The sequence below is a fragment of the Sus scrofa genome, chromosome 8 (assembly GCF_054392235.1).
Source record: "Sus scrofa isolate SSC_HxYL_T2T_F1_AM1 chromosome 8, Sscrofa_HxYL_maternal_Yorkshire_Landrace_v2.0, whole genome shotgun sequence".
In the NCBI taxonomy this organism is placed as follows: Eukaryota; Metazoa; Chordata; class Mammalia; order Artiodactyla; family Suidae; genus Sus; species Sus scrofa.
In genome coordinates, this window is record NC_139390.1 from 42,007,637 (window position 1) to 42,024,948 (window position 17,312).

At 43.3% G+C, this 17,312-nt stretch overlaps 1 protein-coding gene across 28 annotated transcripts in view; it reads left to right on the forward strand.

The window, feature by feature from the left end:
• Positions 1-17,312, forward strand: part of LOC146400448 (mast/stem cell growth factor receptor Kit-like) — a 91,553-nt gene that overhangs the window by 51,706 nt on the left and 22,535 nt on the right. For all 28 annotated transcript variants that reach the window (XR_014813742.1, XR_014813743.1, XR_014813746.1 and 25 more), the window contains 2 exons: positions 2,965-3,154; positions 5,271-5,386. Coding sequence is in view for 13 of the 28 variants with exons in the window: in XM_084973867.1 (XP_084829993.1) it covers positions 2,965-3,154; positions 5,271-5,386 (306 nt within the window). In the remaining 15 variants the exon portion in view is untranslated. The remainder of the gene's footprint in view (positions 1-2,964; positions 3,155-5,270; positions 5,387-17,312) is intronic.

Genomic DNA, 17,312 nt, shown 5'->3' on the forward strand with positions numbered 1-17,312 from the left:
TCTGCTGAGCCACGACGGGAACTCCAGTGAATTACTAATTTCTTCATGCAGATGTACTTGAAAAAAAATCACCATTTATATTATAACAACCCGGGTGGAGTTCTTGGATTCTAGCCGTTCTTACATTTCATGAATCTGAAATTCTGTCCTACTATAGGACATAAAGCTATGTTGAGTAAACTAGACTATAGAAAACTCAGGAGGAACTTTAGTATTTTATGATGGTGATTGCGAGAGAAATCAGTACAAAGACTATTGTCTGTAGTATTTGAATATTTTGCATTGTGTGGTATCTTTGAATGTATGGCTTGGAGTACCTAAATATTTCATGTAGCATTCACATAAAACATTTATGTCCTCAAAATTTAGGCAGTTCCTGTCCTGGCTCAGCAGAAATGAGTCCAACTAGTATCCACAAGGATGTGGGTTCTATCTCTGGCCTTGCTCAGTGGGTTAAGAATCTGGCTATAGCGCTGATTCGACCCCTAGCCTGGGCACTTCCACATGCTGTGGGTATGGCCATAAAAAAAAAACAAAAAAAATTTTTTTTTAATTAGTTTAAGGAATGGTGGTGGGATACCATTCATGATTCAGGTTTAGAACTAGGTGGTGGTTTGCATCTCTGATTTCATTTGGATGATTTTTGATTTTCACCTGAAAAATAGTTTTTCCATTGGTACAAAGGACAGTTGACTCCATTTTTTATTCTGAATCTGTAGGAAACGAAAGGATAGTAAATATTCTAATGACACCTTCGTATGGGATATCAATATTATTTAACCAAACAGTGCTGAAGATAATGAATGGCCATTTAAAATGTTATAATTAATTTTCAAGTTTTGAAAAATAAGTAGAAGAATAAGATTAAAACTCTTCCATAATTCTACTCACTTGATATAACCATTTTAGGATTTGGTGTACAGTTTGTATTTTTCTATGCAACAGAATTTTATTTTTTCTATTTAGGGCCACACCTGCAGCATATGGAAGTTCCTCAAATCAGAGTTACAGCTGCTGGCCCACACCACAGCCACAGCAACGCCGGATCCTTGAACCCATTGAGCGAGACCAGGGATGAAACCCATACCCTTGGGATGCTAGTCAGTTTCTTAACCTGCTGAGCCACGATGGGAACTCTGCAACAGAATTTTAATTACATGTACTCCTTTATGTTCTCTCTTTCTCACTTCAAGTGTATGGAGACTCTAGGGTATGTTACAGTAAGAAGAGGACAGCCTTGGCTTCTCACAGACCTGTCTTCACATGTAGGCTCTGCCTTTGGATAGCCAGTTATATGGCTTTCCAGAACTTGATTTTTTTTTTTTTCATCTATAAATTAGGGGTTACAAGTGTTCTCGTTTAGTGTTGTTACAAGATTAAATATTTGTCGGAGTTCCCGTCACGGCGCAGCGGAAAAGAATCTGACTAGGAACCATGAGGTTGCAGGTTGGATCCCTGGCCTCGCTCAGTGGGTTAAGGATCCGGCCTTGTTGTGAGCTGTGGTGTAGGTCGCAGACACAGCTTGGATCCCTCGATGCTGTGGCAGTGGCATAGGCAGGCAGCTGTAGCTCCAATTGGACCCCTAGCCTGGGAACCTCCATATGCCGCGGGTGCGGCCCTAAAAAGACAAAAGACCAAAAAAAAATGAGATTAAATATTTGTTATAATTATTAAGTAAAATGTATGCTAAAGTCCTCAGGGCAGTTCTTGGCACATGGTAAGCATTCCATAAATAAAGGCTATAAAAATAATATTGGTAATGATTTTATAATGGTCTTTTTCAAGCTCTTATGTTATTATTATGGAACCATTTCTAAAGACTGCTTTATTTACTTAACTAGTTCTCTGTTTTCTCATTTTAAAAATTGTGACTAGTGCAAATAGCACTTCTTTTTACATATAGCTAGCTACCTCACCAAGAAGAGGTTCTTGGGGGTAATAGTGAAAAAATAGATAATTTTTAAAAGTCTGTATTGTTAACTGTTTTCTAAAAAAAGTTGTGCTAATTTACAATGTGCTACTTTTACTACACTTGGAAAATTACTGCATTTATTTCAAGTTGGTTTTGCTATTTTTCCATAGAATGGATATACTTTTTTTTTTTTGCTTTTTAGGGCCACATCTGTGGCATATGGAGGTTCCCAGGCTAGGGGTTGAATCAGAGCTGTAGCTGGTGGCCTACACCACAGCCACAGCAATGCCAGATCTGAGCCACGTCTGCAACCTATGCTCATGGCAACACCAGATCCTTAACCCACTGAGTGAGGCCAAGATCCAACCCGAAACCTCATGGTTTCTAGTCGGATTCATTTACGCTGCGCCATGACAGGAACTCCTACATTATTTTTTAACAGCTTTGTGGAAGTTTGACTGTTTTTAATATGTGAAAAGGGGTGCCTTATGTAAATTACTAGTTTATTTTTTCCTTCTGTATTTTCATGTCTTTTTTCTAATTGCATTCATTTTCCTACATACTGACATTTGAAAATATTTGTGATCAGATTTGTCTTTTATGATTTTTTTTTTCTTCTGTTGCATCTAAAAAGCCTAAAAAACTGCCCCCCTCTCCTTTGCCCTGTAGAAGTTTGGTAGAAGTCCCTGTGGTTTGGTTAACGATATGGTTTCATTGTTAAAATGCTGTCCTTGGTTTATCTGTGATATATGATATAATAAGACAATTTTTCTTCAAATACTAAATGACAGTCTTTCAATATTTTCATAGAACATTGGTGCTGTCTTCCCCTTCTTGATTTTCGATATCTTTTTATAATATATACAATTATGTTGGATCTGGGAGTCCAAATACTTTTTAGCCTACCGAACACCAGGGCTGGTAGTTCTGGAAGACATAAGATGGTGATACATCTTGTTTTTTTTTTTTTTTTTTTTTTTAAGTGAAGATAAAAGCTTTTGTCAAGATTGTATGGATAACGCTTTCTTTCTGTTTCATTCTGCTCTGATTAGATAAAGGATTCATTAATATCTTCCCTATGATGAATACCACTGTGTTTGTAAATGATGGCGAGGATGTGGATCTAATTGTTGAATACGAGGCGTACCCCAAACCTGAACACCGACAGTGGATATATATGAACCGCACTGCCACTGATAAGTGGGAGGATTATCCCAAGTCTGAGAATGAAAGTAACATCAGGTAAGAAAAGGGCCTTGGAATTCCTGCTGTGGCGCAGCGGAAACCAACCCAGCTAATATCCATGAGGACGCAGGTTCAATCCCTGGCCTCACTCAGTGGGTTAAGGATCCAGTGTTGCCATGAGCTGGGGTGTAGGTTACAGACGTGGCTTGGATCCCGCATTGCTGTGGCTGTGGTGTAGGCCAGCAACTACAGCTCCAATTGGACCCCTAGCCTGGGAACGTCCATACGCCACAAGTGCGGCCCTAATAAAGGGGGGGGGCATGTGCTGGGAACGATACACCCACCCCCCTCACTTCCTCGTGGCTTACCGGGTCCTGTTTCTGGGACCTGTCACCGTATGTGAGGACAGCTAGTGCAGAAGTTTGAGGTTGCTTCCTGAATCTTCATCATTTCATTTCGCCCTGTATTTAGAGCACACAGAAACGTCCTCAGTTTTCTCATTTTTAAATTGGAGGATAGTTCTCTCCTGGAATTCTCGGGGTAGTTCAAAGTGGCGACTTGCATATACTAAAGACACAGTAAATAATTCTCTTCGGAGAAAGAGGAATGTCAGTGCCTTTAATCATTTTAAAAAAACTATAAGGAAACTAAGAATCATTAAGCCTCTTTGGGCCAGGTGGTGAACCCAAGTTTCTTTTACAGCATTTGATCCTCAAAAAACATTTATGATGACTATAAGTAGTAGAATAGTGCATGTGCTTTTTCTTGCCCTATGCTGTTCTAAGACCCTTATGTGTGTTAAGTTATTTGAGCCCCCGCAAGCCCTTTGAGGAAGCATTCTTGACATCCCTCATTTTTAAGAAGAGGGATCTGAGACCCAGATGAGTCATTTGACCAAAGCCAATGGCTAGGAAGAGGTAGGTGCCACGTAGAGTTGGTACTTTACTAGGCCGGAGCTCTTAGCTATTGGAAGAGCGTGAGTAAGAAAGGAAGCTGTCTGGGGTGAAGGTCTAAGGTTGGGAGGAAGAGGATGGATTGGGAGGTGTCCAGCCTTCCTCTTTTAAGGAACCAGTGATGGAAGGGGTGGGAGGGAGGGAAGAGGAGCTGATGGTGCTCTCAGGAGTCTGGTTATAGCAGTCAGGGTGGATGGTAAGAGCCAATGCCTTTCAAGAGGGAGGTGACCTCAGATTGGGGTTTGCTGAACTGGAGGTCCACTGTGGGATGGATGTATGGAAGGTCAGGTTCCCTGGATGCAGAGAGACAGAGCTGGCAGGGAGTCGGGGGAGCAGGGTGGGGAGTGGGAGGGAGGAAAGGAAGGATGTGAGTGAGCTGTTATCCCGTCCCGGGGCCACTCGGACTCGGGGCGGGGGGGACGACTCGAAAATAGGTCTGTAGAGGAAGCAAGCCCAAGATGGAGAAGTCTGGACGAGAGGTCAGGATCTGAAAGTTGTGAGCAGGCAGTAAGTAGTTTTCAGGGGAGCCTGGATTGCCCAGGCAGTGCGTGCAGTGCGAGGAGAGTCTGAACCAGCTCCTGCATGTGTCCGGTTGGTTGTGGGGTTCGTGGGGATCGAGGGTTGGTTGTACTGTGCACTCAGTCTACAAAGCCATCCATGGGGACCCTGTTCTGAAACAGCAGCTTTGGTAGCCAGTGCTCCGGGGGTCACTCCCAAGAAGCAGGGAAGGTAGGAGGAAAACCAGGAGATGGTGGTGGTGGTGTTCTGAGAAGGAAGGTGAGGGCAATGGCATTGACCTTGCCGCTTGGCCCTGAAGTGTCTGCTTGGAGATGCCTGCCAGTCTGGGGCTTGGCCAGGCAAGTGCCATTACAGCAAAGCAGGGCAGGCGAGTTCAGGACTCTGGTGAGAGGACCAGGGTGGAGAAGGATGCGGCCCTGGGGACAGTGCAGGAAGAGAGAGAGGCTGCCGTGTCCCTGAGGTTGGTTGCTCTATGCTGAGAAAGCCTTTCCCCACCCTGTATTCTCACGCCAGGCATTTGTCCTAAATGAACTATGTATGTGTGCATTTGCATTTCTTAATGTGGATCTTCATCCTGAATTAATGAGCTGCGTCTGTTTGTCCAAAGCAGGCGTGTATTTCCTGGTAGAAGCTGTGCAACAGACACACACTCCAATGCAGGCCACCCATAGGTGACTGATGGGCTTGTCCTTTCTTTGCAGATATGTAAGTGAACTTCACTTGACCAGATTAAAAGGGACCGAAGGAGGCACTTACACATTTCTCGTGTCCAATGCTGATGTCAATTCTTCTGTGACATTTAATGTTTACGTGAACAGTGAGTAGAACGGAGGGCTCTGTATCTTTGTATTTCTTATTCTTTTAAGTTGTGGCTCATGTTTATAACTGCTGCCACACGGAGTTCATTGTGTACTGGGTCAATACTGCTTCATGATAATTTTGACCTTAGCAAAGACCTTGTGGTTTGGTGGTTGGAAGCGTGTGTATGAAAACCAATTCCTTGCCCTACATTTCACCGACCACATGACCTTGCAGCCGCTGCTGCTCAGATGCTGGGGGCTGCCTTTGAAGTCAACAGAGGAGGCACAGAAGTTAAAAATAGTAGTTTGAGGGAGAACGTATTATTATTGATTGTTGAAATGGGGAGCTGGAGGTTGAATAGGAGCTGGATTATGGTGTTGGGTGGCAAAGAGATGCTATCAAGCCCTGACATGGTTTCTTTGTTAAGTGCTTTCTCTTTGGGATTGGGGTATTATTTGTGTTTAGATTGTTCTCCTGCTGGGATGAATGCAGCATCGATCAGCTCAGTGGGTCCCTGCCACTGGGGACCGTGTGGGGATTGTGGGAAAAGGGAGCAGGTAGTTTAGGGTGGGAGAGGCTGGCTCTGGATGTGGGAAGCCGAATACTGAGCCCTGCATGGCTCACACCCCACAACATCTTGGGGCAATGTGTCTGCACGGAGGCTGAGGCCCAGGAGTGCGCTCACCAGCTGGGGCTTTTGCCCAGTGTAGGGCCCACTTGCCTTTTCCAGGAAGGGCGGCAGGTGCCTGCCACAGCCCACCACCCGCCAAGGGACCAGGGACGGAAGGGCTCCAAAGACATGGATTCCCAAGAGACTGGCCCACAAAAGGACCATCGGAATGAGCCATCATGGTGGCAGAGGGAAGACACAACTGGGAATAGTTCCTGGAGAAGAGTTTACACTTTAGTAAGGGCTGAGCCCTGCATGTATGTGGGGCTGCAGGATAGGAGCCACTTCCCTGTCCTCGAGGAGCTTAAGATTTCCTCCGTGGAGTGGTTTTCCATCATGACCTCACCCATGTTACTGCTCACCTGGAGGGGGTGGTGGTGGCTGGAGGTGGAGCGTGATCCCTTTACAAAGGAAGTTGAGAATCAGTAAGCAAGCGACACTCCCGGGGTGGGGGCCCTTCTGATTGCTAATCTGGAGTTGTCAATTTCAGCATTTTCCAAATCGTTATTTCCTAAACAAAGTCTTACCATTTATTTAGATAAAGAGAAGGACATCGGTGTAACTATGGGCCTTCTCAGTGTCCTTATTATGCTGATGTGTATTATGCCTGCCGGGGAGGAGGCATGGGATTGAGCATATACCCGGAATTCCTCTGACCACAGGACTCTCCTTTTCCAAGGGAAGCTTGCTAATTAACATCTCAGCTCCTCAGATCAGTTTTGATTATATGCTATCTCATCGGCCTGCAATGCAAATATCTCTAGATTGATTCGGATGTTAATCAGAGGAGCTTAGTGTATTACACATGGGCAAAATTACCTGCTGCTGAAAAATCTTAATGTTCAAGTAATTGAAGAGGTGATTGCAGGTAAATCAGTGTCTATACCAGCATCATATGCGTACTGTCCATACAAAATTTTATTTGAGGTGTTCTAGTGCAGTGCTTCTCAAACTGTCTGTGGTAAAGGACCTTCTGTGTCTGTAATTTCCGATTTGTTCTGGATCACTACTTCTTATAAAGTCAGAACTTTATAAGAACGGATCTCTAGAAAAGTGACATGGAAAAGAACAAAGACATATAAAATCCAAGAATGGATTTGTAAAAAATTACTATGGGAGTTCCCACTGTGGTGCAGTGGGTTAAGAATCTGACTGCAGTGGCTCAGATCCTTGGTCTGATGCAGTGGGTTAAGCATCCAGTGTTGCTGCAGCTGTGGCTCAGATGCATTCTCTGGCCTGGGAACTTCCATATGCCATGGGTGTGTGTCCCCCCCCATTATGAGATTCAAAAGATATAAAAATTAAGTTAAGGGAGTTCCCTGTTGGCTCAGCAGATTATGGATCCAGCATTGTCACTGCTGTGGCTCAGGTCACAGTTGTGGTGAGGGTTCTATTCCTGGCCTAGGACCTTCTGCATGCCACAGGTTCAACCAAAAAAATGAAATTTCTTCTAAATCTTGGTTTACTTAGCCTGTGGACCAGCACCTACTGGTAATGGACATGGCCTGCTGCACAGGCCTCTCTTTGAGAAGCTTAGTAGTTGGGAATTTTATAAAATCATGTCATTTGCATCTCTTTTTCTCTGGCTTCAAGGCCAAGAGCACATTAAGATCTGTCTCTTTCCCCCTTTTTTTCCTGCTTCCAATTGCCAGCGTGTGGTCTGCTGCTCATCAGTCATGAGTCATTGACCTTAGAAAGGCTGCTCTGAAGTCACCCTTACTTTTTTCTCTGGGTGACAGAATCGCTACCATTTTACTTACCAGCCTAATTTGCCATCTACAGGATCAGTATTAGTCACCTCTGCTGGTGAACTCATGCCTGTTTGAAACTGGATAGGAAATGATCTTTCCAAATGATTCTTTCTCATAGGAGGCCTTTTCTTTCTGTATTTGGGGGCCTGGATCTCAAATACCTCCTAGCATTGACTGAGCTCCTGCTTCATGGCAGTGGGCACACAGATGAGGGTGTGTGGTTATCTGCCCACTTAGCTTAAGCTCTTCAGGGGGTCTCTTCAGTGAAGTCAGTTTATTGCAAAGCACTAAGCTGACTAAAGGCATTTGATATGCTTGCCTAGCACATTGGATTTCTTGATCTCCAAATGCTTTGACAGAGGTAGTGTTTTTGTGTGAAACTTAAATTTGCTGCTTATGAGGTATGTCCCAGTTGCTCTTCACAGATAGAGTTAGTTCATTTCTTTGTTGATTTTTATTGCTTTGGATTAAAAAAAAAAAAAAGTCTAGTTGGTGCTTTCATGGGGGCGAGACTTTTTTATGTTAAACTTTAAAAGCAAAAGTTAACAATAGTTTAAAATTTTAACTTGAAGCCATTGTGTCCATTTTGACATACCATTATTTTAGCTAAGCAAAATATATATGTAGATCTGCTGCATGGCTTCTTCTGTAAATAAGCTTAGCCCCAAGGATGAAAGGAATTGCGCTCTGCAAAAACTCCACTGAATAAAAATCAGAATAATAAATGCAGGTTATTAATGTAGAAATTCAGGCACTTTTACTCAGTGACAGGGATGCATAATTGCTTAATGGATTCGGCTGTGAGAAATGCACAGGAAAATCCTTGATTTTGAATAGTTAGATGTTTGGTGGTTGAAGAATCCATTTGTTTGGAAAATCCCACATGTAGCTTTGAGTATATTGTGCATCTGTGTGTGTTTGTGTTTTAGTCACTTGTGTGGGAGGCTTTAAGAGAAAAATATGTACATGTTAAGTTTGAAAATGTTTTAATACTGACTTTAACTTATGTAACAAGTCAGGAGTTAAATGGGTCTGGTAGGTTGACTCAATGACATTTAAAGTAGTTTATGATGGCCAAGAGCTGTAACATGGTACCATGTTTGAGCAGAACTTCTGGTGGAAACTGATAGAAGTTTTTATTAAAAAATGAAACCCTCAAATCAGTGATTCTTTGTATTGAACTTACATTACTATAATTACTCTTGAATTGCTTTTTGAAGATGTATACAGAAATCAGATTCTTCATTCTAAAAGGAATTTTGATATCTTTGATGAAAATGGCTATTTGTTACCCTTTCAGGTCAAACTTGGGAGGAAAATATAGTTTTAAGAAGTGTGTAACTACCCAAAAGTGCTTTATTTCTTTTTTTCTTTTTTCTTTTTTTTTTCTTTTTAGGGCCACACCCACAGCATATTGGAGGTTCCCAGGCTAGGGGTTGAATCAGAGCTACGTCTGCCAGCCTACACCACAGCCATAGCAACGCAGGATCCAAGCTGTGTCTGACACCTACACCACAGCTCACAGCAATGCCAGATCCTTAACCCACCGAGCGAGGCCAGGGATCGAACCCGTGTCCTCACGGATGCCAGTTGGGTTCGTTAACCACTGAGCCATGACAGGAACTCCAAGTGCTTTCTTAATAAGGACTACTCTTTCCAAAATTCCTGCAGATGTTAGAAAAAGTGACATCACTCAGATTCTGTAGGTAGCCTGTGATTCTTGATTTGAAACTCATGGTCTCTTTGGTTATAATAAATGTCATACAGTAAGGATTTTTTTTTTTTTAAATCAGATCCAGGAGAAATAAAAGGAAAACATGTATTTTAACCCTGATCATCCGCTTGGCTCTTCTCTCTCTCTCTCTCCATCACACACACACACAGACCACATATTCTTTATTTATTCATCTATTGAAGGACATTTAGGTCGTTTCCATACCTTGGCTGTTGTGAATATTACTGCAGTGAACATGGGAGTACAGATAGCCCTTCGAGATAACAGTTTCGATTTCTTTGAATTTATACCCAGAAGTAGGATTGCTGGAGCACGTGGTGGTTCTATTTTTAATTTCCGAAGGAACCTCTCTACCGTTTTTGTAATACTTATCCCAATTTACATTCCCATCAACACAGTGCAAGAGTGCAAGGTACGAGAACGCCTTTTTTTGGGAGTTCCCGCTGTGGCACAGTGAGTTAAGAACCTGAAGGCAGCAGCTCAGGTCTCTGGAGGCATGGGTTCCATCCCCCACCCTGCGCCTTAAATTAAGGATCCATTGTTGCCATGGCTGCAGCATAGGTCACAGCTGCGGCTCAGATTCAATCTCTCAGCCCAGGAACTGCCATATGCCACAGGTGCATCCATAAAAAGGAAAAAAAAAAAAAGAAGAGTTCTCCGTTTTTCATATACATCCTCACCAACCCTTGTTTTCTCTTGTCTTTTGGATAATAGCCATGTTGACTGGTGCAAGGTGATACTTCACTGTGATTTTAATTTCCTAGTAACCTAAAATGACATTTCACAATGTTACCTGGGAGTTCCCATCATGGCTCAGTGGTATCAAACCCAACTAGTATCCATGAGGACGCAGGTTTGATCCCTGGCCTCGCTCAATGGGTTAAGGATCTGGCGTTGCTGTGAGCTGTGGTATAGGTTGCAGACATGGCTTGGATTCTGAGTTGCTGTGGCTGTGGCATCAGCCGGCAGCTGCATCTCTGATGTGACCCCTAGCCTGGGAACTTCCCTAAAAAGATTAAAAAAAAAAAAAAAAGTTATCTGGTAGCATTTCCAGATCAGTATTACAAATTTAAAATTTGTGGCCAATGATATCTTGGGGTAAATAGATCCCCCTCCAATCTGCAAGGTCTGTCCTTTAATAAGACCCCCTAGTTGAGTTGAGAGTATGATGGTAGTTAGGTGGTGGTACAGGAAGGAAGGCAGGAAAAGTAAGGTCTAGAGAAAAGGGCTCACCTTTCATCTTTGGGCTTCTGTGGAACATAGGTAATGTTAAATCTTGATTGATGTCCAAGTGACCGCTGCACTCTGCACTAAATTAACTCTCAGAATCACCAATTTCCCCTCATTTATGGCAGAGTGTTAACAGAGGGTTGAAACAATTTAAGGAAATGCTAAATAATGTATTATTTCTAAACCACTGCATCATATAATTAACATCCTGTCCATGTATAAGCGATTATTTATAGATCCTACGGTCTATTCAAATCAAAGTAATAAATCACCCATCAGCGGAGGCCTTTTGATGGGGATGTTTCCCTTTGACCACGCTTGCAAAATCTGGGCTGCCTTTGATGTATATTGGGTCATAGTTAAATCCAGTTATGGATGGCTAACCTAACCTTCTTCCACGAAGAAGCTACGCTAAGTGTAGCACTCGGCAAATAAAGCACATGGGCTGCCCACTATTTGCCGCAAGTGAGAGTGGACTTATCTGGACAAGGACACAGAGAGAGAGAGATGGCTTTGGACGGCTTGCTAACCATGCATCTGGCCCCCCACCTGGCTGGAAGCCTCATGGACTTTATCCAGGAGAAAATAATATACCCATACCCACGGTGGATTTAGCTTCAAGGACTATTCAGTTTGGGGTTCGGGGTGCCTTTCGAGATTGTCATGTGTAGAGAAAGCAAAGTCACTGGGACTTTGGCTCTTTGGAATGTGGAAATGTTTTCCCACCTCTTATCCTTTTAGCTTTTCTATTTCCATTTTTAAAGATGATAGTACCTTCCAAACACTGGGGTGTCCAAACCATGTACTTTGTTTGTTTGTTTTTGGCTATACCAGTAGATGTAGAAGTTCCAGGGCTAGAGATTGAACTCAAGCCACAGCAGTGACAATGCTGCATCCTTAACCCTCTGAGCCACCAGGGAACTCCCAAACCATGTACTTGTGTTAGAGGGTACATTTTAAGACTTACTGCTGACACAGTTATCAAGTTTTGCTTGAGAGGCGTTGCTCTTTAGTAGTTTTCTTTGTTCCTGTTAGATAGATTCTATTAGACCTACTTCTATATTAAATTATTGGTGTGTTTTTTTGTTTGTTTTTGTTTTTTTGTTTCTTTGTTTTTTCTTTTTAGGGCCACACCCATGGCACATGGAAGTTCCCAGGCTAGGGGTCAAACCGGAGCAAATGCCGACCTACACCACAGCCATAGCAACCCTGTGGAATCTGAGCCTCATCTGTGACCCCACCACAGTTCACAGCAATGCCAGATCCTTTAACCCACTGAGCAAGGCCAGGGATTGAACCCACATCCTCATGGATACTAGTCGGGGTCACCACCAATGAGCCACGATGGGAACTCCAAATTATTGGAATTCCTAAACATTAAATAAAGCTAGTGCTAAATAGAGCTCCTTTCTGATTTGTTTACTTGCTCTGAAAGAGTTTGCTGTAAGGCCACCACAGTGCCAGAATGTAGGCTGGTTTGTGCAAACATTTGTATACCCGTGTTTTTAGATTAAAACAATTTTTTCTTATAAAAATGGTAAGTGAAGGGTAGAATAACTAGAAAATAGAAATAAGCAAAAATAAGAATCAAACAGGTTTGAATTGCACCTTTTAATGTTTATTTACATAGGCCACAGCGGCAACCTGAGCCGCTGCGGTGACAGCGCTAGATACTTAACCCACTGCGCCACGAAGGAACTCCCATGGTATCACTTTAACATCTCATCCCATGGATATTTCATAATTTCTTTAATTCATATCTGATGCCATTCTGAGACATTGTGGTATATGAAGTGGGATGCTGAGATGACATGACTGAGTTGTTAAGAAACCCATCAAATGAGTATTTAAAGTTTTTAATTATCTTGCTTAATCTCAATTGATAAAGTTATCATTTGCAGTATCTCTCAGGCTCCTGTGTCTTCAACACTTGTCATGGGAGATACACTGTGCTGGCTTACAGGACAGTTCCAAATTGAGGCATAATTTTCAGATCTTCTTCGTATGGATAGCTAATCTATGTAAAAATAGTTGCTTGTCTTTCTCCATTAATTTTTTTATAGGTAATTTGAAATCCTTGACAGTATCTGAAGTCTGTTTTTATTTTCCTTTCCTGAAGTTGAAATGAGTTTTTGTTCTGAAATTGCTTGGGAGATATGAGACTTGTTTTTGATGTGACACTTTAATATCTCCTTCTTATGACGAGGATCTCTATGGATGTAAGAAGTGCTATAGACATTTAAATTGGAAGAAAAAAAGGGATAGCATGGCAGCCTACTTTTTTAAACTTTTTTCTTTTTTGGTCTTTTTAGGGCTGCACCCACAGCATATGAAGGTTCCCAGGCTAGGGGTCTAATGGGAGCTACAGCTCCAGCCTACGCCACAGCCACAGCAACGTGGGATCCAAGCCATGTCTGTGACCTACACCACAGCTCATAGCAATGCAGGGTCCTTAACCCACTGAGCGAGGCCAGGGATCAAACTCGCATCCTTATGATTACTAGTCAGGCTCATTAATCACTGAGCCACGACAGGAACTCCCAGGTGGCCACCTACTTTTAAAGTAGAATTTGATTCTCTTCTATTTTGGAAAAATTTAGGAAATGTGTTGCTATCATTTTCCCTTCATGTCTCATAAGAAAGTTGGCTTGGCAGGGTGTGTTGCTACCTTGGGGAATCCATTTAAACAGGGAGCCAGTTCGAGGACAGGGTGACCCAATGACATCGTTAGGCCTTTTGTTGGTGTGGTCCGGCCGTTCTTTCATGTCTGTGGTGGAAAAGCAGGAAAACCGGGGTACGTATGGAACCCTGGAAACTTCAGCTAGAATTGACCTTGGACCTGGGACCTACTTTTCTAAAAATAGCATGAGGCGTTCCTATCATAGTAGTGGAACTTGTGCTCTGTGGAAATTTCCTTTCCATAGAAAGCCACATGTGTTTTTACTTCAAATTCATTTATAAATGTATACGGGGTCACTTATAATGCAGTGGAAATTGACATTCATCCAAGAAGAGGTACGTAATTTTCCCATGGGCCTTGTATCAGTAACCCTTCTCCTCCACTTCTGGATTATGCAGCAAAATGAAGTCACTACTTCGAGAGAGTAGAAAAACAGCATTTTATCACATGCCTGCCCTCCTTGGTAGCAGGTGGGGTTGTGTTGTGATGTGTGTGCATCCCCCCTCCCATGTGTGGGTCCCCTGGTGATGGGGCTCCTGTACACTGAGCACAGGGATTCTGGCTGAGGAAGCCTTTCTCCAAGTCCTGTGTTATTTTTTTAAAACTACCTTTCAGGATGGGGAGCTCTTGTTCATTGATGGCTATTGAGAATGGGGATTGGGAGTTCCCGTTGTGGTGTTGTGGCAACAAATCCGACTAGGAACCATGAGGTTGCGGATTCAATCCCTGGCCTCGCTCAGTGGGTTAAGGATCTAGCACTGTGGTGAGCTGTGGTGTAGGTTGCAGATGCAGCTCGGATCTGGCGTGGCTGTGGCTGTGCTGTAGGCCAACAGCTATAGCTCTAATTCGACCCCTACCCTGGGAACCTCCATATGCCGTGGGTGCATCCCTAAAAAGCAAAAAAATAAATAAGTAAATAAAAGGAGAGAGGGAGAGTAGGGATTGGCAGACTGACTGTAGCCCTCTGGCCGGATTTGACAACTGTCTTGTTTTTGAATGGCCTATAAGCTAAGAATTTTTCGTTTCTCTCTTTTCTTTCTCTCTTTCTTCCTTTCTTTCCTTCCTCCCTCCCTCCCTTCTTACAAAAAAAAAAAAAAAATCAGGTTTGTGAGATGTGAAAATAAATGTCAAATTTCAGTATCCATAAAGTTTTATTGGAATACAGCTGTGCACATTTGCTTGCATGCCTGTGACTACATTTCTGGTACGGTGGCAGAATCAAGTATTTCGTAAGAGAGACTCTGGCCCACAGAACCTAAAATATTTACTGTCTCACCCTTTCCATTAAAAGTTTGCTAACCCCTCGTTTAGAGCATCAGTTCATTAGGATTTTTTTTTTTTTTTTGTCTTTTTGCTATTTCTTGGGCTGCTCCCGCGGCATATGGAGGTTCCCAGGTTAGGGGTCTAATCGGAGCTGTAGCCACTGGCCTACGCCAGAGCCACAGCAAAGCGGGATCCGAGCCGCGTCTGCAACCTACACCACAGCTCACGGCAACACTGGATCATTAACCCACTGAGCAAGGGCAGGGACCGAACCCGAAACCTCATGGTTCCTAGTCGGATTCGATAACCACTGCGCCACTACGGGAACTCCTCCGGATTTTTTTTTATTTAATAGAAATCATAGACACTGCTAACCATTGCTAAGATGCAGGAAACTGCAGCTGAAGTTTTGTTTTCATTTGCTGAACAGGTTTCCATTGAAGGGCCCATGTACCAGTTTCTGACTCCCTTTAAGAATATATAGGAGTTCCCTGGTGGCCTCGTGGTTAAGAACCTGGTGTAGTCACTGCTGTGGCTTGGGTTGATTCCTGGCCTCAGAACTTCTGCATGTATGGGCGTGGCCAAAAGAATTTAAAAAAAGAATGTATCAAATGAACAAAAAACCAACATGTATTTTCAAAATATCTACTCTGGAGATTTTTTTTTGGGAGGGAGGTCTTTTTGTGTTTTTCTTGAGCCGCTCCCGCTGCATATGGAGATTCCCAGGCTAGGGGTCGAATCGGAGCTGTAGCCACCGGCCTTCACCAGAGCCACAGCAACGTGAGATCTGAGCTGCGTCTGCAACCTACACCACAGCTCAGGGCAACGCCGGATCCTTTAACCCACTGAGCAAGGGCAGGGATTGAACCCGCAACCTCATGGTTCCTAGTCGGATTCGTTAACCACTGCGCCACAACGGGAACTCCTGGAGATTTTTTTTTTATAAAGTATGACATTCTTTTTATACGTAAAAGTTCACCTGAGTTTTCTTTAATACTTTTATTTCAGTTGATTTAAATTCCTTTAGTATAATGACATTAGAGCAGGAATGTGGATTTGATCCAGACTGAAATCAGGATAGTGACAACTGGCTACTAAGCATTGCTATATTGCTGTTAAATGTCACTAGATCTACAGTTGTAAAAACAAATTCATTCTTAGGATTCCTTTTCATTTAGTCTTTTGTTACGTGGAGACTTAAGTCTGTGTTCTTTGCTGATTATATATAGCATGTGAGCCCATGTGCAGTGGTAGGAGTTGGTGGTGGTGGTTAGGGTGAGCAAAGTACTCCAGTACCATACTCATCGAAGTACTGTGCTCATCAAAGTACTGTACTCCCCACCAGTTACTTGTATACCTCCTCCTGCCCCCACCCCCAGCTCCTGCTATCTGTGCTGTGTTCTTTAAAATTCAGTTTGTTCTCGCCTTCCGTATGGACTTGATAGTGGTGAAGAGGAATATTTTTTTTAAGATCACATATCTGTGGGATAGATCAGCAAATGGTTGGGATTTTTAATTGCATGAGCAATACATTTGCAGAAGAATTCTAAGTACTGTGAAATCTGCCTACGAGCCGATCAGTGTTGGTGGAGACAGCAGAATGACTCAGGTCCACAATGCTTTGAAGGGAGATGAGGCTCTTCTTTATCTCCACAGGAAATACATAACTTCTACCCCTCTTAGGCTTATCTGAACCTCCAACTTGGGAGGAATTAGGGAATGTGTCATTTGGGATACTGCTGATTGCGGGAAATGTAAGAAAACACAGCTCAGACTTAACCTGGGGAATTGCAGGGAGTTATGTGTCTTTAAAAGCAAAATGTATATTTAATGCCTTAGACAGTGCATTGAGGCACTTAGAAAATGCAGATGAGCCCAGATTTTCATTTTTAGAGGCAGAATTATACCTAGCTCATTCTTTATGCATTAAACATTTTTGTAGTACAACGTGCTGTGGACAGCCCCAATCGTACTCGTGTAATAGCCTTTTCAGAATGAGGTCTCTTGTCACCAGTGTTAGGGACAGAGCTGGAATTGGGCTGAGGCAAGAGAGATGCAGCAGTTACAGAATTTAAGGAGGGGCTCCCTCGAGCTGCCAACCTGTATTTGCAAGACCCCGAGGGTGAGTGCCTTGTTCAATTCCTTGCCCCAGATGTTTAGAGATGCTCTAAACATGCCCGTTGCTAGGTCAGATCCTCAGCCTATTAAATCTCTGGGATTGGGGCCCAGGAATGTCCATTTGAACCTCTTCTCTTGGTGCTTCAAATACACATTGACATTTGGGGGGCCCTCTGAGCTTGCTTTGCCAGCCTCAGGTCCAACAGGACAAAAGCTGCCCTGCTCTCCTCGGGTTACAGTTGGGGTAGTAGCTTAAAAATCTGCCTAATTGGAGTTCCCGTTGTGGCACAGCAGAAGCAAATTGGACTAGGAACCATGAGGTTGCAGGTTGGATCCCTGGCCTCGCTCAGTGGGTTAAGGATCCAGTGTTGCTGTGAACTGTGGTGTAGGTCGCAGGCGTACACCGTGAGCAGATCCCAAGTTGCTGTGGCATAGACCGGTGGCTACAGCTCTGATTAGACCCCTAGCATGGGAACCTCCATATGCCGAGGGTGC